General features: G+C 39.5%; 1 protein-coding gene across 1 annotated transcript; it reads left to right on the forward strand.

Annotated features, from left to right (window-relative positions):
- The first annotated feature begins 566 nt into the window (after positions 1 to 566).
- LOC147005780 (uncharacterized) lies at positions 567 to 24,666 on the forward strand. Its single transcript, XM_085828172.1, has 8 exons — positions 567 to 599; positions 2,010 to 2,136; positions 2,334 to 2,394; positions 3,478 to 4,036; positions 4,196 to 4,484; positions 4,572 to 5,330; positions 5,583 to 5,839; positions 24,586 to 24,666. The coding sequence occupies exons 1-8, from the start codon at positions 567 to 569 to the stop codon at positions 24,664 to 24,666; spliced, it is 2,166 nt and encodes a 721-aa protein (XP_085684298.1).
- The last annotated feature ends 1,407 nt before the right edge of the window (positions 24,667 to 26,073 follow it).

Consider the following 26,073-nt stretch of genomic DNA (forward strand, 5'->3'; position numbering starts at 1 on the left):
GGAAGTACCAAAACTGAAAGATGTATGAGAAGTATCAGGGATAGAGCCCTTTAAGCACTTTAAAACTGAAGCATCATGTGGCTGGGACAGAGCTACAGGATTTAGAGTTTGCCCTGTTGGGTTTCTTGTCATGGTCCAATGTACACATTCTTCCATATTGGAATGTAAAGGGTTGTTTATGCCATTGCATATTTGAAAGATATAATGTTTCCTGATTTTACAAGGTGTGGCAGTCACAAGATTGCTTTGAGTGTCAAAGGAGTCTTTGGAAGTTTGAACAGGGCAGGGGCTGTTATAGCCATTGAATTTAGACAAATATATTTTCATGAGAGAATGACCATGAATCTATAATGACCTGAGTCACCATGTACTCAATACGTTGAAATATGTCTACTATGTTGTGGTTGAATCAGTTTCTTTCTTCTGCTGTCATAGCCTCATCATTATAGACTCTATCACTAAATCATATAAGACACAATAGAAGCAACTGTAATTCAGTGCTAAGGTATTTCACTGATATTTTTATAGTTTTGGTTTTGTTGTTTTTATTTTTGATTTTGAATGCAATGTATCCATGTGCGGCCCTGGCTGTCGTGAAAGTAGGTTTGCAGACCAGGGAGCACTTGAATTTAGTGATCCACCTGCCTCTCTTTCTAGTGTGCTGGGTGGGATTAGAGGTGGGCCAAAATGCCTGGCTTGTTTTGTTTTTATGTTATTAGCTTGGAATATAAATTTTGTATATGCATGCATAAGCTGATGTGCTGAACTTCAGGCACACTCAGATTTTGAAACTTGACAGTCTGTATATTATATTTCTCAGGATGTCCTGTGATAACTACTACATGGATATTCCATTGGATTGCGGGTGTGTGGCATTATTACTACCTGTGGGATTTGTTTTGAATTTTTGTGTGAATATGAGTATTTTCCCTGTATGCATGAATGCATTTATCTTGTGTACCTGATGCTCACAGTAGGCAGAAGATGGCCTAACAGCTCCTGAACTTGGTCCAATGGACGGTTATGTGCCTCCATGTAAATATTGGTAATTTGCTCCAATTATATGTAACATAAGAAATACCTGTGGTGAGCCTCTCTCCCTCCCTATGTTGCTAATTCATGATCAAGACTTATATAGCAAAGCTGGGCGTGGTGTCACACGCCTTTAATCCTAGTACTCTGGAGGCAGAGACAGGCAGATTTCTGAGTTTGAGGCCAGCCTGGTCTACAAAGTGAGTTCGAGGACAGCCAGGACTATACAGAGAAACCCTGTCTCAACAAACAAACAAACAGACTTATATAGCGAATATTTAATTTTTTTTCTTTTTTTCTTGCTAATATTTTCATTTGTCCATTTGTAAATGTTTAAACATGCATACCTTATTAATAAGCACTTATTTATTTTACTGTTGAAACTGGGTCACTTGAGGCTTTGGAAGATGAATACAGACCTGCAGTGAATATATAATTCTTTGTAGGAACTTCAGTGAAGACCTCTGAGTTCTTTCCATCTTTTTTGGTTTCTTTGTTTGATTTGTACAGGGGAGTTAGTGTCTTAATATGGACCTCCTGATGTCGTGGAACTAATGGCATAGACCAGGCTTACCCTACCATTCAAGGAGATACACCTGGGTCTGCCTCCTGAGTGTTGGGATTCAAGGCACAAGTAATACACCCAGCATGCTCATCATTTTCTTAGTTAGTAATTATTAATACATTTTATCTAATGTGTGCTCGGTACTTTTGAACTGTTTACTTGTGAGTTAATGTCTATTAATTACCACTTTCTTGCAGGGATTTATCCTCTTCAAGGGGTGTAGAAATGACAGAGGTGAAGTTCATTCATTATTCAGTTTCCTTCTTAAATGCCTTGATTGCATTAAGGTGTTTGTGTCAGGAATTAAGTGCAGGAAGTACCAGAATGATATGACTATATTCTCAATGAAGTATGTATTTACAGTGTTCTCAGTAATATGTTTTCTCATGCACACATGCCTGGGATATTTTAGGGTAGAGTGACCTATGATGATGTGCATGTGAACTTCACTCGGGAAGAGTGGGCTTTGCTGGATTCTTCTCAGAAGAGTCTCTACAAAGATGTGATGCTGGAGACCTACAGGAATCTCGCTGCTATAGGTAAGACACTGAATTTCCTTTCACTTTGTAAAAGTCATACAACTGTTTTTCTGTTATTGTTATTTGTTCTTGTAATTTCAATTGAGAATGAGGAAGAATGAGGTGAATTAATCAGGCATGGTTGTAAAGTTCACTGAAGTTAGTAACCTAAACTTTCCTAATTTCCAATAGTATAACATATGGCCTCTATATTTTAGGCTACGTTTGGGAAAACCATAATATGGAAGAACATCTTCATATTTCTAGAAGATATGGAAGGTAATTTTTATGTGCAAACTGGTAAGAATATGCCTTGGAAGCACTGCTTTAAGTTATGAATGATTATTAAATTGTGATAAACTGTGTATGTCAATGCCAGGCATCTATTTTGTGTTTTCAAACCATTCCTCTAAGTACAAAAACAAACAAACAATGAGTTAACAGATTTACCATTTAAATCATAGCCCAATAGAGCTATGCTGAAGAACTGCCAGTGTGTTTAACCTCCTACCACTTAGACATTGTAAAATATACACATTGAATAGGTGGTAAGTTTATGTACAAAACCTTCTAAATCGTATATACTCCATACTAAAGCTGAGTCAGTCATATACTTGTAAAAACATTGCTAAGTTTAGTAAGATGGGCGGTTTATGATAGTCAAGAATGCTGTGCTGGAGAAACCTTAATCCCTATAACAAAATTGTATGTGGAAAAATACCAAACTGTTAGTACATTGGAAGCCTTTTACTTGTTATTCTTTTATTAGGGATGTCATATGTTACAATGGATATAAGCCATGGGACAATAGGAATATATTGAAAGAAGCAACACACCTCTCTTATCTTCCTGCACAATTAGAAGATATGTAGTACTCCCCACTTTGGGTAGGCTTTCTAAATGTGCTACAAGTTTACAAATAATTGGCTTTCCAACTGTATTGTGGACATCTACAAACTAATACTGCGGACCATCTCTGTAATATTAGGAACGTGGAAATTCTTATATTTGCCTTGGTTTGCAAACATAGTATTACTTTCACAATAGCAAAATTTATGTGTTCAGTGTGGTAAAGTTCTTCCTGTTCTATTGAGATATATGAACCACCTCTTACCTCTTAGAGTTGAAAGGTGCTGTAATATAAGCTATGGAATCAATGCTCTTCTTAGTCCAAGTATCCTCAAAGATACAAAACCATCCATAATGAAGGGGAACTCCATGAGTGTAAACAAAGTGATAGTACATTAAAATCAGGTTGTTCTTTACAATTAGACCAAATCCTAAAACATGTTCATACAAATGAAAAGATTCATCAGTGTAAAGGTGTGAGAAAGATTTCACACGTGCCAATTGTCTTTGCAGGCATGAAAGAAGTCATACTGAACAGCTGCTCTCTGAGTTTATCCAAGGTGATAAAGCCTTTGCATTTCATAACCAAAGACAAGAAAGAATTCATACTTCAGAGACATCCTATGAATGTAACCAATGTTGTAAATCCTTTGCAAGAAAGAGTCATCTCCTAAGACATAAAAGAATACATACTGGTGAGAAACCCTATGTGTGTAACCAGTGTGAGAAAGACTTTGCAAGTCCCAGTTATCTTCAGTACCATAAGAGAGTTCGTACAGGAGAGAAACCTTATAAATGTAAACAATGTGGTAAAGCCTTTGCATTTTCAACTGGTCTCCGAATACATAAAAGAACACATACAGAAGAGAAACCCTATGAATGCAATCAATGTGATAAAGCCTTTGCAGGTCAAAGTGGTCTCCTGTATCATAAAAGAACACATACTGGAGAGAAACCCTTTCAATGTAACCAATGTGGTAAAACTTTTGCTCCAAATACTCATCTCCTACAACATAAAAGAGTACACACTGGAGAGAAACCCTATGAATGCAATCAATGTGACAAAGCCTCTGTATGTCATAAAAGAACACATGCTGGAGAGAGACCATATGAATGTAATGAATGTGGTAAATCCTTTGTATATCACAGTTGTATTAAACATCGTAAAAGAAGACATACTAGAGAAAAACCCTTTGAATGTGACCAATGTGGTAAATCCTTTGCAAGAAAGAGTCATGTCCTAAGACATAAAAGAATACATACTGGTGAGAAACCTTATAAGTGTGACCAATGTGGTAAATCCTTTGCAAGAAAGAGTCATGTCCTAAGACATAAAAGAATACATACTGGTGAGAAACCTTATAAGTGTGACCAATGTGGTAAAGATTTTGCAAGTCCCAGTTCTCTTCAATACCATAAAAGAATACATACTGGTGAGAAACCATATAAGTGTGACCAATGTGGTAAAGATTTTGCAAGTCCCAAATCTCTTCAATACCATAAAAGAATAATACATACTGGTGAGAAACCTTATAAGTGTGACCAATGTGGTAAAGACTTTGCAAGTCCCAGTTCTCTTCAATACCATAAAAGAGTTCTTCATACAGGAGAGAAACCTTATGAATGTAAACAATGTGGTAAAGCCTTTGCATGTTCAAGTATTCTCCGAAGACATAAAAGAACACATACTGGAGAGAAACCCTTTGAATGTAACCAATGTGGTAAATCCTTTGCAAGTAAGAGTTATCTCCTAAGTCATAAAAGAATACATACTGGTGAGAAACCTTATAAGTGTGACCAGTGTGGTAAAGACTTTGCAAGACCCAGTTCTCTTCAGTACCATAAAAGAATACATACTGGTGAGAAACCTTATAAGTGTGACCAATGTGGTAAAGACTTTGCAATTCCCAGTTCTCTTCAATACCATAAAAGAGTTCATACAGGAGAGAAACCTTATGAATGTAAACAATGTGGTAAAGCCTTTGCATGTTCAAGTATTCTCCGAAGACATAAAAGAACACATACTGGAGAGAAACCCTTTGAATGTAACCAATGTGGTAAATCCTTTGCAAGTAAGAGTTATCTCCTAAGACATAAAAGAATACATGCTGGTGAGAAACCTTATAAGTGTGACCAATGTGGTAAAGACTTTGCAAGTCCCAGTTCTCTTCAATACCATAAAAGAGTTCTTCATACAGGAGAGAAACCTTATGAATGTAAACAATGTGGTAAAGCCTTTGCATGTTCAAGTATTCTCCGAAGACATAAAAGAACACATACTGGAGAGAAACCCTTTGAATGTAACCAATGTGGTAAATCCTTTGCAAGTAAGAGTTATCTCCTAAGACATAAAAGAATACATACTGGTGAGAAACCTTGTAAGTGTGACCAATGTGATAAAGACTTTGCAAGACCCAGTTCTCTTCAGTATCATAAAAGAGTTCATACAGGAGAGAAACCTTATGAATGTAAACAATGTGGTAAAGCCTTTGCATGTTCAACTAGTCTCTGAATACATAAAAGAAGACATACAGGAGAGAAACCTTATGAATGTAAACAATGTGGTTAAGCCTTTGCATGTTCAACTAGTCTCTGAATACATAAAAGAAGACATACAGGAGAGAAACCCTATGAATGTAATCAATGTGATAAAGCCTTTTCTTGTCGAAGTGGACTCCTGTATCATAAACGAACACATACTGGAGAGAGACCATATGAATGCAATGAATGTGGTAAATCCTTCATACATCACAGTCATTTTCGAATGCATAAAAGAACACATACTTTGAATGTGACCAATGTAGTAAAAGCTTTGCACAAAACACTTATCTTTTACAACATAAAAGAGTACACACTGGAGAAAAACCCTATGAATGTAAGCATTGTGGCAAAGCCTTTGCATATTCTAATAATCTCCAAGTGCATATTGGAACACATACTAAGTATTTAGTATTGTAAAGCCTTTTCAAATGTCACAAGTCTTCATAATCATGAAAGAGAAACCCTATGAGTGTATTCAGTATATTTAAACCTTTGCACATTTCTACAATCTTCATCATGAACGTATTCATATTGTAGAGAAAGTCTGTGAGTGTAAGCAATGTGGTAAAGCCTTTGTGTAATAGGGTCCTCTGAGATCCAACACAACTCAAACACATGTAATGCAAGTGACTAGAATTTATTGTAACGAAGCTGCTGCTGATGGAACAGGGCTAGAGAACACACTTGAAAGCTGAACTGTGACAGTCCCCACACTCACCTTGATACTGAACCAGAGTGTTATATATAGAATTTTTATGTTTGAAAACCAGAAACATTTGTGCCAAATTACAGCTATATTTTCCCACCACTCAGAATTTAATGATAGGGGCTTTCCTCATGTAGTCTTCTATGTCAGCTGATACAGAATGTGGGTGTTACAATCTAATCAATCATATCCATTTGTTGTTTTGTGGTTAGGAATAGACATTGTTTTGATGAATAAAAGATGCATAGAAAAAGAAATTGTTAGGGACAGTCATGGTTTTTATGAACAAAAGATGCATAATTGAAGCTGGTCCCCTATTTGTAAGTCTCCAGCTCCTCTAGGGCCTATCAATTTGACCTTAGATTCAAATATGATTAAATTGATGCTGATAACAAAAAGGCAATTCTTAGGACAAGTTTCATTTGCTTATTCCCAAGATTTGCATACCACAGTCATTTTTGAATACATAAGAAAAAAATCCACATTGGAGAGAAACCCAGCAAATCTAATCAATGTGATAACAATTTTTCACAACACAGCCATTCACAAATTCATAAACAACATATAGTGGATAGGAATCTTATGAATATACAATTTGTAAGTCATTTGCATGTAGTAGTAGTGTGAACAGATAAAGAGTCATAGTGCAAAGGAAACCCTAATTGCAATCAGGGGTGTAATACTTGCACTTCATGGTATATTCATACAAAATGTTTTGTGTATAATCCATCTTTTAAAGCCTTTGCATATCAAAGTAGTCCTGGAGAACCTAACGAACTCATATTGAAGGCAATTTATGACTAAAAAATTTGGTAACATCTATACCTGACACACTTATATTCAGTTACACAAGATTATTTTTCTGGATTCTATATATATTTTACATATTAGCTGTCTATTGGATATAGGGTTAGTGAAGATCTTTTCCCAATCTGTAAGTTGCTGTTTTGTCTTACTGACAGTGTCCTTGTCTTACAGAAACTTTTCAGTTTTATGTGGTCCCACTTGTCATTTGTTGATCTTAGAACCTCAGTCATTGGTTTTCTATTTAGAAAATTTTCACTGTGCAAATGTGTTCGAGGCAATATCCCACTCTTCTATTAGGTTCATTGTATCTGGTTTTATGTTGAGGTCTCCAAAACCCAATTAAAAAAATGGAGACAGAACTAAACAAGATTCTTGACATATCATGAATAGGTGAGAAGCCCTTAAAAAATCGTTGAAAATCCTTAGTCATCAGGGAATTGCAAATCAAAATGACCTTGAGATTTACCTTACACCAATCAGAATGGTGAAGATGATAAACTCAAGTGACAGCACATGCTGGTGAGGATGTAGAGCAAGAGGATCACTCCATTGCTGATGGACTTGCAAACTGGTACAACCACTCTGGATATCATCCTGGCAGTTCCTCAGAAAATTGGAAATCAATCTTCCAGCTATAGCACTCTTGGACATATAGCCAAAAGATGCTCACCTATACCAAAAGGACAGGTTCTCCACTACCTTCATAGCAGCTTTATTCATAATAGGCTGAAGCTGGAAACAACCCAGATGTCCCTCAACCGAAGAATGATTACAGAAAATGTGTTTCATTTCTGTGTTTCATTTCAACTATTAAAAGCATGGACCTCATGAGATTTTCAGGCCAATGGATGGAACTAGAAAATATCCTGTGTTCTGTAAGCCAGACCCAAAAGACATGCATAGTAAGTATTTACTAATAAGTGGATTTAACCAGAAAGTTCAAACCACCCATGATAAAACTAAGACCTTTTGAAGTTTAACATAAAGGCCCAAGTGAGGATGCTTCAATCCCACTTAGAAGATTGAACGAGCTGGGCTGTGGTGGCTCACACAGCACTTGGCAGGCAGAGGCAGGCAGATTTCTGATTTGGAGGCCAGCCTGGTCTACTGAGTGAGTTCCAGGACAGCCAGGGCTATAAGAGAAACCCTGTCTCGAAAAACAAACAAAAGACAGCAACAACAAAAAAAGAGTGAATGAAATAATCACTGTAGGCAGACAGAAGGGGGATCTTTGTGGGAGGCAGAGGAAAAAGGGGGCAGGAGAGAAGCTTAGATTGCCTGGAGAATGAAAGGAAGTGTGCTGCTATGGGGTGTGGGGTAAACTCCAGAATGTCCTAGAGTCCTGTGATGTGAGAGGCTTTTAGGACTCGATGGTGATAACCTTAGCTGAAATGCACAAGATGGGGAAGCTGGAACCTGAAGAGACAATCTGCAGTAAATAGACAGAGCCCCCAGTGGAGAGATGGAGTCACCCACCCATCTTCAAAATGTTTAACTCAGAATTGTTCCTGTCTAAAGGAAACAGACAAAAATGGAGCAGAGAATGACTGAAAGGCCATCCAGTTACCTGCCCACCTTAGGATCCATTCTATGGGCTTGTACTAAACCCTGACACTATTACTGATCCCATGTTGTGCTTGCAGATAGGAGTCTAGCATGGTTGTCATCTGAGAGCCTCTACCAGCAACTGACAAATGCATATACTTAGAGCCAACGATTGTACTGAGGTTGGGTCCAATATGAAAGAGTTAGGGGAAGGATATTATAAGCTGAAGGAGATGGCAACCACATAGGAAGAAGAACAGTATCTACTACCCTGGACCTCTCAGAGCTCCCAAAGACTAAGACACCAACCAAAGAGCATACATGGTCTGGTCTGTGGCCCTAGACACTTACCAGAGGACTGCCTGGTCTAGCCTCTGGGAGTGGATGCACCTGACCTTGTAGTGACTTGATACCCCATGGATAGGGGATCCGTGGGGTGGGGTGGGGTGGGGTGCAGGGGATGCTTGTGGGTAGGGTAACATTATTTTAAGAGGAAAAGGGTAGGGGGAATGGGGTGAGGAACTCTCACAGAGAAGAACAAAGGCGATGATGCCCCCTTTGTTGTGTTTGTACTTGCAAATGCAATACTCTTCAATTACATGAAATTACTTATCCAGGTGTAAAACTATGGGTATGTATTCCTGTCTTTTCTCTCACTGTGATAAAACACAATGTCTAAGACATTGTAAAATATTTTAATTTGGCTTGTATTTTAACAGGAGGATGGGACCACCTTGAAATTGACAATGCTAGTGTCACAATTTCCCTTTAAATGCTGGGCTGTGTTATCTAGCCTGCATTGGATGTCAGTCATTAGTCAAGGCTACATTTTATCTCTTGATTCTCATGTGTTAGTCTCTTGTGTACATTAAAGAATAGAATATGTATCACAATGTGTGCTATGTTGTCAACACTTTAACAGTTCTAATATTAAAATGTTTAATAGAATATAACATTAAATGCCTCACGTGTTTTCAAAATTGCATTTTCATGTATCTGCCAGAGATATAGTGGAGTAGGATAATCAGCACTCAACTGTATATCCTACTGCATAGCTTCATTGGCAGATATGTACATATCATTTGATGTTCCATGCTTCTTCATGTTCCCATTAGTTACCATGTGGCACTTCACTGGAAGTATCCCAACAAACAGGATTATCTAGAAATGTTAGATGATGTAACAGAAGTAAGTTTTTTTTTTTTTTAAATAAAGTGTTTCTGGGGTGTGTGTGTGTGTAATGTGATTATGGGTTTTTAGACCATGTCAGATAAGCAGAGACTTGGTGACAGCATTATAGCATCTATTTTGGCCATCTTTATACAATGATCAAGGTCAGGTTGCTATCATTGTATACTGTAGTCACTTCCTACTGAGCCATCTCACTGATGTAAAAATAAAATTGGCAGAAGCATTACAGAAGTAAAATATCCTCTTCTTTTCATACTGTAAACAGGAAGTCATTTTCAACTATTGTCTTTTCCATAAAGATAAGCAGCCTAGTTTTGGGAATAGTATCCACAGGCAGGCAACAGGGTCTGGGACTCTTCCTGCTCCAATTCTTGGGTATGGTGTCTGAATACCAAGCTGCATGGATGCTACACATGTGTGTGGGAGGGGAGCATAGTACTAGCCATGAATGCATTTTGATTGGTGGTTCAGTATCTGAGAACACCCAAGGGTCCAGGTCAGTTGACTTTGTTGCTCTACTTGTGAAGTTTTTATTCCCCTCTGGGTTCCCCAATCTCTCCTACAAATCCTCCACAAGACTTTTGGAGCTTCCTCCAATGTTTGGGGGGTCAGTCTCAACTTCAGATTTGGATAGCTGATGTCTGGAGGCTCTAAGAGGAAAGTTAGGTTAGGCCCTGGTGCGTAATCATGACAGAGTACTATTAATATTGTCAGGGTTTGGTTCTTGTTAATGCTATGGATGTGAAGGCATTGGTAGGCCATGCACTCAGACTCCCCATCTTCTTTGTCTATACACCTCCTGTAGGGCAAGAAGGTTTTGTAGGTGAGTTGGAATCATCATTTCTTCACTGGGGTCTTGCTTGGCTATAGGAGGTAGTCACTTCAGGCTCCATATCACCCACTGCTAGGACCAAATCTCAGCTACAGTCACCCTCCTAGATTCCCTAGGGCCTCCCCAATTCCTGGTCTCTGGCATATCCTACAGATGTCCTCCACCTATAGCTAGAGCTGCAGCTCTCCACCCTCTCTTCCCACACATTGTCCCCCATCACTCCCCTCACCTTCCCATCTCCCACACAGTTCTCTCCCTCTATTCACCTGTGAAGACTGGTATTTCCTCTTCTGAATGAGAGTCAAGCATCCTTCCTTGTGACCTCCTTGTGATTTAGCTTCTTTAGCTTTGTGGATTGTACCATGAAAATCCTATAATTTGTGGCTGAAATCCACATATAATTAAGTACATAACTATGCATGTCCCGAGTCTAGGATACTTCACTGGTCTATCTGATTTTTATGGTTCGATCCATTATTTTTCCTTGTTTTAATAATTGAATAGTATTCCATTGTATAAATTACACTTTTTTTCACCCGTTCTCCTGCTGAAGGACATCTGGATGGTTTCCAGTTTCTGGTTATTAAAAATAAAGCTTCTCCCTTCCGGTCAGCACCAGCACAGGGTCACTTAGGGCATGGAGTCCGCAGACACCCCTAAGGTCCCCCGAGGACTCTCCTCGAGATCTTAGGATCACTGGTGAGTGGAACACAACACTTGTTCCAATCCAATCCTGCGGGACCTGAGACAGCAGAAGGGAAGTAGAAAACCGGCTTGACCAGGGGCACAAGTCCCTTCCACTTGGCACCAGCACCGAGTCACCTTGGGCGTGGAATTGACAAACAGCGCTGCAGTCCCCAAAGTACACTCCAGGAGGTCTTAGGATCACTGACCAGACAGCTTTATGGTCCTCAAAGGAGACAGCACTTCCAGGCACTGTAACACGCCTAGGATCTTAGGACAACAGGATCCCAGGATAATAGGAGCTGGGTCACACCAGTATTTCAGGGTCTCAGAGGAAGCTTGACTGCCAAAAACTCTGACACACCCAGAATCTCAGGTTCACAGGAGCCCACAATCAAAGGATCACAGAGAAAGCTGGACTCACTCTGAGGAGTCCTGAATCAACCTGGATTATAGGAAAGACAGGCTCCAATCAGATATATTGAGGGCAGCAAGCACTTGAGATAATCAGAGTGCAGGAGTCAAGAGTAAGAACAGAATCATCAGAAACCAAGGTTACTTGGAATAATCAGAACCATACTCTCCCACCATAGCAAGTCCTGGATACACCATCACACCAGGAAAACAAGACATGGATCTAAAGTCACTTCTCATGATGATGATGGAGGACTTTAAGAGGGAAATAAAGGAAAAAATAGGTAAACAGCCAGAAGCCTTTAAAGAGGAAACACAAAAATCCCTTAGAGAGTTACAGGAAAACACTACCAAACAGGTGATGGAATTGAACAAAACCATCCAGGATCTAAAAATGGAAGTAGAAACAATAAAGAAAACCCAAAGGGAGAGAACTCTGGAGATAGAAACACTAGGAAAGGAATCAGAAACCTTAGATGGAGCATCAGCAAGAGAATACAAGAGATGGAAGAGAGAATCTCAGGTGCAGAAGATTCCATAGAGAACATGGACACAACAATCAAAGAAAATGCAAAATGCAAAAAGACCCTAACTCAAAACATCCAGGAAATCCAGGACACAATGAGAAGACCAAACCTATGGATAATAGGAGTACATGAGAATGAACATTTTCAACTTAAAGGACCAGTACATATTTTCAACAAAATTAAACAATAAAACACCCCTAACCTAAAGAAAGAGATGCCCATGAACATACAAGTAGCCTACAGGACCCCAAATAGACTGGACCAGAAAAGAAACTCCCTGCTACACATAATAATCAGAATAACAAATGCACTAAATAAAGATAAAATATTAAAAGCAGTAAGGAAATAAGGCCAAGTAACATATAAAGGCAGACCTATTAGAATTAAACCTGACTTCTCATCAGAGACTATGAAAGCCAGATGATCCTGGACAGAGGGTATAAGACCCTAAGAGAACACAAATGCCAGCCCAGAATACTATACCCAGCAAAACTCTAAATGACCATAGATGGAGAAACCAAGGTATTCTATGACAAAACCAAATTCACACAATATCATTCCATGAATCCAGCCCTTCAAAGGATAATAAAGGGAAAACTCCAACCCCAGGAGGAAAATTATGCCCTAGAAAAAGCAAGAAAGTAATCCGTCAACAAACCTAGAAAGATAGCCACAAGAACAGAATCCCAGCTCTAACAACAAAAATAACAGGAAGCAACAATTACGTTTCCTTAACATCTCTTAATATAAATGAACTCAATTCCCCCCAAAAAAGACATAGACTAACAGACTGGCCACATAAACAGGACCCAACATTTTGCTGCATACAGGAAACCTACCTCAGGGACAAAGACAGACACTACCTCTGAGTAAAAAGTTGGAAAACAATTTTCCAAGCAAATGGTCCCAAGAAAAAAGCTGGAGTAGCCATTCTAATATCGAATAAAATCGACTTCCAACCTAAAGTTATCAAAAAAGATGAGGAGGGGCACTTCATACTCCTCAAAGGGAAAATCACCCAAGAGGAACTCTCAATTCTGAATATCTATGCTCCAAATGCAAGGGCATCCACATTGACTAAGGAAACTTTAGTAAAGTTCAAAGCACACAATGTACCTCATACAATAATAGTGGGAGACTTCAACACACCACTTTCATCAATGGACAGATCCTGGAAACAGAAACTAAACAGAGACACATTGAAACTAACATAAGTTTTGAAACAAATGGATTTAACAGATAACTAGAAAACATTTTATCCTAAAACAAAAGGATATACCTTCTTCTCAGCACCTCATGGTACCTTCTCCAAAAATGACCATATAATTGGTCACAAAAAAGGCCTCAACAGATACAAAAATATTGAAATTATCCCATGCATCCTATCAGATCACCACAGACTAAGGCTGATCGTCAATAACAACATAAAGAATAGAAAGCAAACATTCATGTGGAAGCTGAACAACACTCTTCTCAATGATACCTTGGTCAAGGAAGGAATAAAGAAATTAAAGACTTTTTAGAGTTTAATGAAAATGAAGCCACAACATACCCGAACTGAAGGAACACGATGAAAGCATTCCTAAGAGAAAAAGTCATAGCTCTGAGTGCCACCAAAAAGAAACTAGAGAGCATACACTAGCAGCTTGACAGCAAACCTAAAAGCTCTAGAACAAACGGAAGCAAATTCACCCAAGAGGAGTACAACGAGGAAATAATCAAACTTAGGGCTGAAATCAACCAAGTGGAAACAAGAAGAAGTATACAAAGAATCAACCAAGCCAGGAGCTGGTTCTTTTAGAAAATCAACAAGGTAGATAAACCCTTAGTCAGACTATCTAAAGGGCAAAGGTACAGTATCCTAACTAATAAAATCAGAAATTACAAAGGGAGACATAACAACAGAACCTGAGGAAATCTAAAGCAACATCAGATATTAATACAAAAAGCTATTCTTAATGAAACTGGAAAACCTGGATGAAATGGACAATTTTCTAAACAAATACCAGGTATCAAAGTTAAATCAGGATCAGATTAACAATTTAAAAAGCTCCTGTCCCCTAAAGAAAAAGAAGCAGACATTAATAGTCTCCCAAACAATAAAAGCCCAGGACCAGATGGGTTTAGTGCAGAGTTCTATCAGAACTTCAAAGAAGACCTAATTCTAATTCACCTCAAACTATTTCACAAAATAGAAACAGAAGGTACTCTACCCAATTTGTTCTATGAAACCACAATTACTCAGATACCTAAACCACACCAAGACCCATCAAAAAAGAGAACTTCAGACCAATTTCCCTTATGAATATCAATGCAAAAAAACTCAATAAAATGATCGCAAACTGAATCCAAGAACACATCAGAATGATCATCATGATCAAGTAGACTTCATACCAGGGATGCAGGGATCTTTTAATATATGGAAATACATCCACGTAATCCACTATATATACAAACTCAAAGACAAAAACCACATGATCATCTCTTTAGATGCTGAGAAAGCATTTGACAAAATCCAACACCCATTCATGATAAAAGTCATGGAAAGATCAGGAATTCAAGGCCCATACCTAAACATAATAAAAGCAATCTACAGCAAACCAGTAGCCAACATCAAACTAAATGGAGAGAAACTGGAAGCAATCCCACTAAAATCAGGGACTAGACAAGGCTGCGCACTTTCTCCCAGCCTAATCAATATAGTACTTGAAGTCCTAGCCAGAGTAATTAGCAACAAAAGGAGGTCAAGGGGATACAAATTGGAAAGGAAGAAGTCAAAATATCACTATTTGCAGGTGATATGATAGTATATATAAGTGACACCAGAGAACTTCTAAACCTGATTAACAGCTTCAGTGCAGTAGCTGGATATAAAATTAACTCAAACAAATCAGTGGCCTTTCTCTACACAAAGGATAAACAGGCTGAGAAAGAAATTAGGCAAACAACACCCTTCACGATAGTCACAAATAATATAAAATACCTTGGTGTGACTCTAACTAAGGAAGTAAAACATCTGTATAATAACTTCATGTCTCTGAAGAAAGAAATCAAAGACGATCTCAGAAGATATGAAGATCTCCCATGCTCATGGATTGGCAGGATTAATATAGCAAAAATGGCCATCTTGCTGAAAGCTATCTACCTATTCAATGCAATCCCTGTCAAAATTTCAACTTAATTTTTCATAGATTTAGAAAGAGCAATTTCCAAATTCATCTGGAATAACAAAAAACCCAGGACAGTGAAAACTGTTCTTAATGATAAAATAACTTCTGGGGGAGTCACCATTCCTGACCTCAAGCTGTTCTACAGAGCAATTGTGATTAAAAACTGCATGGTATTGGTACAGTGACAGACAGGTAGATCAATGCAATAGAATTAAAGACCCAGAAATGAATCCACACACCATCACTTGATCTTTGTCAGAGCAGCTAAAACCATCCAGTGGAAAGAAGACAGCATTTTCAACAAATGGTGCTGGCTCACTGGCAGTTAGCAGGTAGAAGAAGGCTAATTGATCCATTCTTATCTCCTTGTAAAAAGTTCACGTCCAATTGGCTCAAGGACCTTCTCATAAAACCAGATACACTGAATCTAATAGAATAGAAAGTAGGGAAGAGCCTCAAATATATGGGCACTGGGGAAATTTTCCTAAATGGAACACCAATGACTTTGTCCTGTAAGATCAAGAATCAAATGGAACAAATGGAACCTCATAAAATTGCAAAGCTTCTGTATGGCAAGGGATACTGTCAATAAGGCATAAAGGCAACCAAAAGATCTTCACCAATCCTACATCCAATATAGAGCTAATATTCAATATATACAAAGAACTCAAGAAGTTAGACTCCAGAGAAACAAATAACACTATCAATAATGGGGTACAGAGCTAAACAAAGAATTCTCATCTGAGGAATTCCAAATGGCTGAGAAGCACCTAAAGAAATGTTCAACTTCCTTAGTCATCAGAGAAATGCAAATCAAAGCAACCCTGAGATTCCACCTCATACTAGTCAGAATGGCTAAGATCAAAATCTCAGGTGACAGCAGATGCTGGCAAGGATGTGGAGAAAGAGGAACACTCCTCCATTGTTAGTGGGATTGCAAGTGGTACAACCACTCTGAAAATCAGTTTTGCAGTTCCTCAGAAAATTGGACATAGTGCTACTTGAGGACCCAGCAATACCACTCCTAGGCAAATACCCAGAAGATGCTCTAACAAGTAATAAAAACATATGTTTCAGTATGTTCATAGCAGCCTTATTTATAATAGCCAGAAGCTGGAAAGAGCCTAGATTTCCCTCAACATAGGAATAGATACTGGAAATGTGGTACATTTACAATCAAGTATTACTCAGTTATTAAAAACATGTGAGACTATGCCTGGGGCCTAGCAAACACAGAAGTGGATGCTCACAGTCAGCTATTGGATGGGTCACACAGCCCCCAATGGAGGAGCCAGAGAAAGTACCCAAGGGGCTAAAGGGAACTTCAACCCTATAGGTGGAACAACAATATGAACTAACCAGTACCCAGGAGCTCTCATCTCTATCTGCATATGTGTCAAAAGATGGCCTAGTCAGCCATCACTGGAAAGAGAGGCCCTTTGGACTTGCAAACTTTATATGTCCCAGTACAGGGGAACGCCAGGGCCAAAAAGGGGGAGTGGGTGGGTAGGGGATTGGGGGGGGGTGAGTATGGGGGACTTTTGGGATAGCATTGGAAATGTAAACTAGGAAAATACCTAATTAAAAAAAAACAATGGATAAATGCAATTCATAGGCAAATGGAAGGATCTGGAGGATATCATCCTGAGTGAGGTAACGGAATCACAAAAGAACACACACGATATGCACTCACTGATAAGTGGATATTAGTCCAGAAGCCCAGAAGCTTGGAATACCCAAGATACTATTCACAAACCACATGAAACTCAAGAAGGAAGACCAGAGTTGGATACTTTGATCCATCTTAGAAGGGGGGAACAAACCACCCATGCAAGGAGTTACAGAGACAAAGTGTGGAGTAGAGATTGAAGAAATGATCATCCAGAGACTGACTCATCTGGGGATCCATCCCATATACAATCACCAAACCCAGACACTGTTGTGAATGTCAACAAGATTTTGCTGACAGGAGTCTGCTATAGCTGTCACCTGAGAGGCTCTGCCAGTGCCTGACAAATACAGAAGTGGATGCTCACAGTCATCCACTAGACAGAACACAGGTTCCCCAGTTAAGGAACTAGAGTAACTACCCAAGGAGCTGAAGGGGTTTGCAGCCCCATAGGAGGAACAACAATATGAACTTCCCAATACCTCCAGAGCACCCAGGGACTAAACCACAACCCAAAGAGCACACATGGTGGGGCTCACTACTCCAGCTGCATATGCAGCAGAGGAAGGCCTAGTCTGACATCAATGAGGAGAAAGGTCCTTTGTCCTATGAATGTTCTGTCTCAGTTTGGGGGAATACCAGGGCCAGGAAGCAGGAGTGTGTAGGTTTGTGAACAGGGCGAGGGGGGAGGCTTTAAAGGGAGGAGGAGGCTTTAGGGGAAGGGGGAGCTTTAGGGGGAGAATGTTTTTCGGAGGGGAAACCAGGAAAGGTGAGAATATTTGAAATGTAAATAAAGAAAATAGCCAATAAAAAAGAAATTACATGAAATTCAATTTTCATAAATTGTCATTTGTGAAATGTTATTAAAATATTATTAAAATATGGCCAGGTTAACTTGCAAAACAAAATGGGGTACTGAGCTAAACAGAGTTTTCAACGGAGAAATCTCAAATGGCCAAGAAATATTAAAGAACTGTTTAACATTCTTAGTCATCAGAGAAATGCAAATCAAACCAACTCTGAGATTCCACCTCACATCAGTCTGAATGGCTAAGGTCAAATATTCACCTGACAGCAGATACTGCCAAAGATGTGGTGTAAGAGGAACACTCCTTCATTTTTGGTGGGATTGCAAGCTGATACAACCACTCTAGGAATCAGTCTGTCAGTTCCTCAGAAAATTGGACATAGTACTACCTTAGGACCCAGCTATACCTCTTCTGGGCATATACCCAAAGATGCTCCAACATATAACTAGAACACATGCTCCACTATGTTTAAAGTAGCCTTAATTATAATACCCAGAAGCTCAAAAGAACCCAGATGTCCTTCAATGGAGATACAGAAAATTTTGTACTTTTACACAATAGAGTACTATTAAGTTATTAAGAACAATGACTTCATGAAATTCGCAGGCAACTGGATGGAACTGGAATATATCAGGTTGAGTGGAGTAACCCAGTCACAAAAGAACACATATGGTATGTACTCACTGATAAGTGGACATTATCCCCCAAATTCAGAATATCCACCATACAACTTACAGCTTAAGAAGAAGGAACACCAAAGTGTGGATGGGGGAACAATATCATCATCAGGAGGTAGAGGGAGGGAGAGAGGGGCTTGGGAGGGAGAGAGAAGGGGGAGGAGAAAAAAGAGGGGCAGGACTAGGTGTGGGAGGAGAGGAGGGAGATGTACACAGGGTGAGGAAATTGAACAGAGCTGTGCAGCAGTGGGTGATGAGGAACTGGGGTAACATCAGAAACTGCCAGGAAAGCAAGAAGCTCCCAGGACCCAGTGGGGATGACATTAGCTGAAGTACCCAACAAAGGGGAGAGAGCACCTGTAGATTCATATCCAGAAGTTAAGCATGGCCCCTGTTTGAGTGATGGTGCCACCGACCCATCTCAAAATTATTAACCCAGAATTGCTCTTTTCTAAAGGAAATACAGAAATAAAGTGCAGAGCTGAGACTGAAGGAAAAGTGACCCAGAGACTGCCCCATCTGGGGATTCATCCCATAGGCAGTCACCAATCCAGAACACTATTGCTGATGCCAAGAAGTGCTTACTGTGAGGAGCCTGATATAGCTGTCTTCTGAGAGCCTCTGCCAGAGCCTTACTGATACAGATGCAGATGCTTCCAGCCAACTATTGGACTGACCACGGGGACCCCAATGGAGGACTTTGGAGCAGAACTGAAGGAGTTAAAGGGGTTTGCAACCCCATAGGAAGAAGAACAATATCAACCAACCAGATCCCCAGAGCTCCCAGGGACTAAACCACCAACCAAAGAATACACATGGAAGGACCCATGGCTCCAGCTGCATATGTAGCAGAAGATGGCCTTATCTGGTGTTAATGTGAGGCGAGACCCTTGGTCCTGTGAAGGATTCATGCCTCATTGTATGGGGATGCTAGGGCAGTGAGGCGGGAGTGGGTGTGTGGGTAGAGTGCACCCTCAGAGAAGCAGGGGGAAGAGGGAATGGGATAGGGATTTAGAGGAGGGGATGCTGGGGAGGGGGATACCATCTGAAATGTAAATAAATAAAATAAACAATAAAAATTTTAAAAAATGATTGATATTATGGAAACTGGTGGGTAATAACTGAAAATATTTTAAGAGACATTTTCCCATTTCACTGTGCCTTTTCCTTGCTTACTAAGTTTTCTTCTCCTTCCCCCTCACACTCCCCCTCTCCCTACTCCCCCTCCTTCTCTTCTTATTCTTCCTCCTCTCCCTCCTTCTCCTTGTCTTTCTCTTCTTTGAGTGTATGTTAATGGTTCATGGGTTTTCCTCAAATGACAATGGTCTTTTTGCCTCTACATTCCAAGTCCTGTGATTTAAGGACTTGTGCGGTAACATGCACAGGCTGAAAAATAAATCTTATGCTGCAAGTTGTCTTTTTGTTATTGTTGTTTTAGTCATTATTTAATGTACATATAGTTGTTTTGCTTGTAAGTATGTCTGTGTATCCAGTTCTTACTTGGTGGTAAGGGAAGCAGAAAGAAGATATCAGATTCCATGGAACTGGAATTACAGATTGCTTGAACCACCATATTTGGAGTGGAATGGATCTTTTAGGCTCAAAAAGAGTCTGCAGGGCTCTTATATTTGAGTTATTTCTTCAGCTCTTGTTTTCTACTCTAAACTATGTTTTCTGTCTAAGGGAGCCTGGATCACAAGGGGATCAGACTCTTCTTCATCATTATGGAGTAGTGTAGCCTCCCTAAGACTTGAAGCAGGCTGATCCAGACTTTGACCTTGCTGCCACTAAGGAGATTACCTAGGGTAGAGCCTTCTCACCTTGATGGCTCTATTTGCTCTTCTCCAAGACTATGCTTCCTGCTGAAAGGTCCTTGAGACGTTCCAGAGACACACCCTGTAGGTCGCCTATGGGCTGGCTCCAGGTACCAAGAATGGGCTGGCAGGGGGATGGGCCTACCCTCTTTATAAGCACCGACTCTTAGTAAACTTCAGAGGCTTTGACAGAAAGGTTTGTCTTGGCCTTGTTCTTTTCTGACCATCTGATCTCTTTCAGCCACAGCCTGCCTTTCAGGGGAACCCAGTTCACGTGGCCCCAGGCGGCTATAGAGTAGAATCTCCCTCAAGTGTGATAATTGATTTCACTAAGACCCTAGAACCCACAGGTTCAGAAATTTAAATGCTGTTGAGACTATTGTAGACCATGGGGACATTTGAAGTTGGACTGAATGCATTTTTGCACTCTGACATGGCTAAAGGCAATGGGCAGGGCAGAGAATGGAATCTAGTGGTTTGAATAAGATTATTCACAAGTTCCTATAACATCCACCATTTTCAAAATTGACTATCATGTTAGTATATTCTGTAGAGTTTATGAACTCTCTAACTGCATAAATAATTTCCAGTTCGATGTTAACCCTGAAACTATATAGATACAACCAAAAAAAATTTGACTCATCGTGTTATATTCATATATCTGTGCACAGTTATTCATAAAACTGTATATAGAAAATTGACAAGGAAGAGGGCTGAGTAGGGAACTTGTGAAAAAATGGATGAGTGGCAAGAAAGAAGGAAATTGGAGAAGTTATATTTGAATTGAAATTGAATTAAAATAAAATGAAAATTAGAGGGTCTAGATCAGGGGTTCTTAACCTGACAGTCACAATTGCTTTGGTGGTGGAATAAAACTTTTGCGAGGTTATCATATCACATACTCTGCATAGCATGTATTTATATAATTGATAACAGCAGGAAAATTACACTTATGAAGTAGCAATGAAATAAGTTTTATGGCTGGTGATCAACAAAACATGAGAAGCTGTATTAAAATGTTGAAGCATTGGGAAGAATATCTGACATTGGGAAATAGCTCAGTGTTTAAGGTCTTGGGTGGGGGTGGGGGTGATCCAGAGGACCTAGGTTCTATTGCCAGCATTCATATGTTGGCTAACAAGCGGCTATAACAAGTGGTTCTAGGGAATCTGATATTCTCTTCTGAACTCTTCAGGTAGTAAGCACAACACATATAAGTAACCATTAAATACATAAAATGAACTTTAAAAGAAGGAACAATAATGTCAAAGCCCATAGTAACACAGCAGCCAAGGCTAGCTGAAATGAACTCTTTTTTTGTCCTGCATGTAAGCAAGTGTGGCCTTCTTCTGAACCGACGTGCTCAGAGTCAGAAACAGCTATATTCTTTGGTTAGAACATCTCAGAGTAGCTGTTCATCTAACCACATCATCCACAGGGCTGATAAGTGATTTTTCCTTAATGTTTTATCTATTTGTGTCCTCTGTCCTTTTTGGTCTTGAGAAATGAGGCATTGATACATGTATCTTTTAGATAATACATCATATTTAATAACATTAGATACTTAGCCATTATGTTTCACAGTATCATTTACTTGATTTTTCAGTTAGGAACTTATGACACAAGATGAACATAACAGAAGTATTTCTGTGCAACATTTTTATATTTTACAAAGATTTCTGCATGACTTTGAGCTAACAATGCTCATATACGTCTCTGTTTTTACATTTTGATCACGATCAGAAGGGATCTTCAGCATGCTTAGAAATCTTGGAAATGATTACTGTCCTCTCCTAGCTTGCTACAAATAAGAAATGTTTCTCATCGATCCAGTATCAGCACATGTGATGGCTATTCTTCATTGTCAACTTAAATTCATCTGGAAATAATGAAAGCTCATTCATCTGGGTACACCTGTAAGGGATTTTTCTTAATGAAATTATATGAAGTGGGAAAACCCATCGTTAATCTTGTTCTTTTGAGGTGAGATAATCCACCTTTAAATTGGGCTTTACCTGTTAGTGGTCTAAATACGAAACATGGAAGAAGGAAGTTCTTGTTCTTTTTCAGTTTACCCAAGTACTCTCTAGTAAGCTCATTTCTTTAATGGTATTAAAGTTCTCAAAATCCTGCTTATATAGCTGATATATCCAGCCTTGAGGACTGTACAGCTACTTGGGGCTTGGTTAAGTGAGGGAAGACAGCACAGTCAGCTTTTGGAGGACAGGTATGAAGGACTGTGAATTGCAAGTCTCTGCAGAACTGAACCTAATCGGTTTCTGGGGTGGAAGCCAGGATAGGTAAGGACTGTGCTGTGTGTCTTTAAGTACTTTGAGTCCTAAAGCAAGCTGTACTTGTCACTCAGGATTTAATAGCCAATCATGGCATCCAACTATGTCCACCAGCTTGAAAAATAGAGGGCTCTTCTAGCTTCCAAGTTGTAGGCTTGGTCCACCATTCATGTAGGAGCATGTGAAGCACTCTAAAACCACTGCTGTGATCTGTGTGGAGAGTATGTGTGAGTCCATTTAGCTCAGACGACCTCACGTAGTGAGAGCTAGGAGGTGCTTTTCAGAGATATGAAGGATTGGGGAAGCAACAAGAAGCTAGGTACAGTATCCAGGTGTTACTCAAGTGGTGTTTGCATCTACCTGGGTCAGGGCACTGGCCTCTTAACGACTTTGTTCTGCAAACTGAGTTTCCTCTAGCATGGGGTGAAGTGCCTGTGCCTAAAGACATATTTGTCATTTGCAATCATTGTTCAATGTGCTTTGAACATAGCTGTGTAAGTCAGTTTGCCAAACTCAGAGGAGGAATTTCTCTAGTGTCTTCAGGAGGTTCTGCACATGCATTCATCAATGAGGTTTAGGATCTATTTGGAAATAATTTTATTGCACACCCTCTGGATGATTCCTGGTTAGACGTCTTGTGACCAATACCAACAATCAGTTTAGGTACATCTGTAAGTAGATGCAGGTAACCTGGAAAACTTAAGTCTGTAACCCCAATGCTGTAAAGAGATCAGGTAGTAGAAAAAATAAAATACTCTGATATTTTTCTATAAGGTGCATACTTTATCCAACAGTGTATATTCAAATCATGCCTGTGTCCAGAAAACTCATGACTCTGTTCTTAAGGCCCAGAAATGAAGAGATACTGAAGAATAAAAATAGATAGACATGGAGCTTTTACTGAGAGCTACCCATCTATATAGAAACATGAAAGTAACCTAGAACATTTGCTATATCTTTTTTGGCTGCCCCTTGAGAGCATCCTTGGCAGAGGGTTTTTTTTTTAATTTAATTAATTAATTATTTTTTATTTTTATTTTTAAAAGATATTTTCTTTATCCCCTTTCCTAGTTTCCCCTCCAAAAATCCCCTATCCCCTCCTCCCTCCCCCTGCTACCCAACCCAAACAATCCCATTCCTGGTCCTGGTATTCCCCTGTACTTGGCAGAGTTTTAAGCTAATCTTTCTACTTTCATAGTTACTGTGGTGGATTGAATAGGAATGGCCACCATATCCTCATGTTTTTTAATGCTTGTCCTGTGAGGGGTGGCATTACAAGGAGTTATGGCCTTGTTGGAAGAAGTGTGTCAGCGTGGAGACTGGCTTTGAAATCTCATATGCTTAAGGTAAGGCTCATTTCGCAGGCTCCTTCTGCTGCTTATGGATTTAGGTGTAGAACTCAGTTCCTTCCCCAGCATCCTGTCTATTTACAGGCCACCATGCTTTCCTAAATCATGATAATGGACTACCCTCCGAAGTAGTGACCCAGCCACAATTAAATGTTTTCCTTTATAAGAGTTCCATGGTCAATGTTATCTCTCCTCAGTCATCAAATCTTAACTAAGAAAAGTAGAAGGATCCACTTCTCATATTAGCTGCTTTACAAATGTGTAACTGGAAACCTATAACTTCTTCCTATTTGTTTGTGAATTAGAAAACAGGGTTTTGTATGGATCATCGACTTCTAGACATTTGGCTCAGGAATACTTGAATTTTTTTGTCTGTCTAATTTTTAGCTGGCTGCTCAATCCTCATCTAGCAAACCCCTGAAAAGTGAATATTCAAACTTCCATGCCAAAACAACCAGTAACCTTCTAATGACTTTTGGGTTTGGAGAATTTTGATTGTCTTGTGGGCTAAACTTCCAATATTTCCTTGAAATTTTCCTGTAACCCTGTTCTCCAAATTTATAATCTGTAATCACTGTTGCATTTCTCACTCTAGATAGGAGGCAAGCTGGATAACACCCTGGCTAAATTCTCCTTCTTAGAGTTGACTGTCTTTAAGTCAGGCACCTTGAATTAGAACAGGATTAGTACACTTAAGCATTTGGTGTCTTAGCTTAAATATCTACAAACCAGAAAACATTGGATGCAGAAAGATCAAAATATAGAGCATAATGGATAAAGAATAACACTAGAATCTTTTTTCCTAGCATATTTATGTCATAGCAAGTAGAAAATGAAAACAGAAACATTAGTTTGCAATGATTCTCTATAATACATCATGGACACTTACTCAACTATGTTTGTAGAAGATTTATTCTTACCAGTCAGAAACTGGAAATAACCTAGACATCCCTCAACTAAAGAATGGCTTATAGAAAATGTGGCATATTTACACAACGGAGTATTACACACTTGGTTTCTTTTTTTAAACAACAACACAAAATTTCTATGCAAACCTGAAACTGGAAAATAATCATTATGAGTGAGGTTCTCAGACTCAGAAAGGGAAACATGATTTATACTCACTTACAAGTGAATAATAGCTATTAAGTAAATTTCATGCTAAAATCCACACATCCAAGGAGCCTAAGTACAAAGCGGGGCTCTAGGGAGTCTGGGTAGTAATGCATGAATCTCCCAGAGATGGGGAAATAGATTAGATTTTAAAGTAAGACTGGGGGCAGGAGGGGATGGGAATACTTAGAGGAAGGAGGGACAGAGGCAAGAGTACAGGGAAAGATAATTGGAATTAGGGGTCATTTGAGGGGCAATGTGGAAACCTAATGAAGTGGAAACTTCATTGAACCTTTGAGAGTGACCCTAGTGAGGAGTCCTAGCAATGGAGGGTATGGAACTTCATCCAGCTACCTTCTGTAACCAGGCAAGTTTTCCAATGGTGAGACTGCAACACCATCATAGCCACAAAAACTCTAACCTGTCCCTGTAAGATTTCCTGGAGTAATGGTGGGTCAGAGCTTGTTGAAGTGTGTTGTGCCAGGGAAATGTTAGTGATCCCTCCCAAAACAGACAGGAGCCGATCTGAGGCAACTTACATCAGTGTCTTTATTCTATTAGAGGTAGTTCACACACCCCTTCCCCGCCATGCACTGCTGTCACACAGGCTGATTTTGGTGGTGGGAGAGCCCGGAATGTCTATCAGGGTAAGGCTTTATAGTAAGCCCCAAGTAAAGAGTACATGCGCAAGCATCTAATTGGAAAGCTACTGTGGCCTTTAACATATTCACCTGGTGCTGGGAGTCATATCATAAATTTAATTTCTGCTCTCCTCTGCTTTGGTGGTTGTTATGCAGGGTTGGGCTTGTAACCCGGGGTTCGGGTTTGTTAGGGGAATAACCTGGAGACACTTGTCTTGTTGAAGGTATAACCTGGAAACCCTGGTCTTGTTGGGGATTAGCCTAGAGACTGGAGACAGGCTGGGGTTTCGTTGTGGGACAACTTGGAAACTAATGCTAGGTACAAGCGT

The sequence above is a fragment of the Mus caroli genome, unplaced genomic scaffold, assembly GCF_978045245.1.
Source record: "Mus caroli unplaced genomic scaffold, Mus_caroli_1 scaffold_2, whole genome shotgun sequence".
Taxonomy (NCBI): Eukaryota; Metazoa; Chordata; class Mammalia; order Rodentia; family Muridae; genus Mus; species Mus caroli.

Coding starts and splice junctions, on each gene's coding strand:
- LOC147005780 (XM_085828172.1), top strand. CDS start 567: ATGTATCCATGTGCGGCCCTGGCTGTCGTGAAA. Junction 5,331..5,582: donor ACATAAAAGAATACATACTG/GTGAGAAACCTT, acceptor GAAGACATACAG/GAGAGAAACCCTATGAATGT. Junction 5,840..24,585: donor TGGAGAAAAACCCTATGAAT/GTAAGCATTGTG, acceptor TTCTCACTCTAG/ATAGGAGGCAAGCTGGATAA.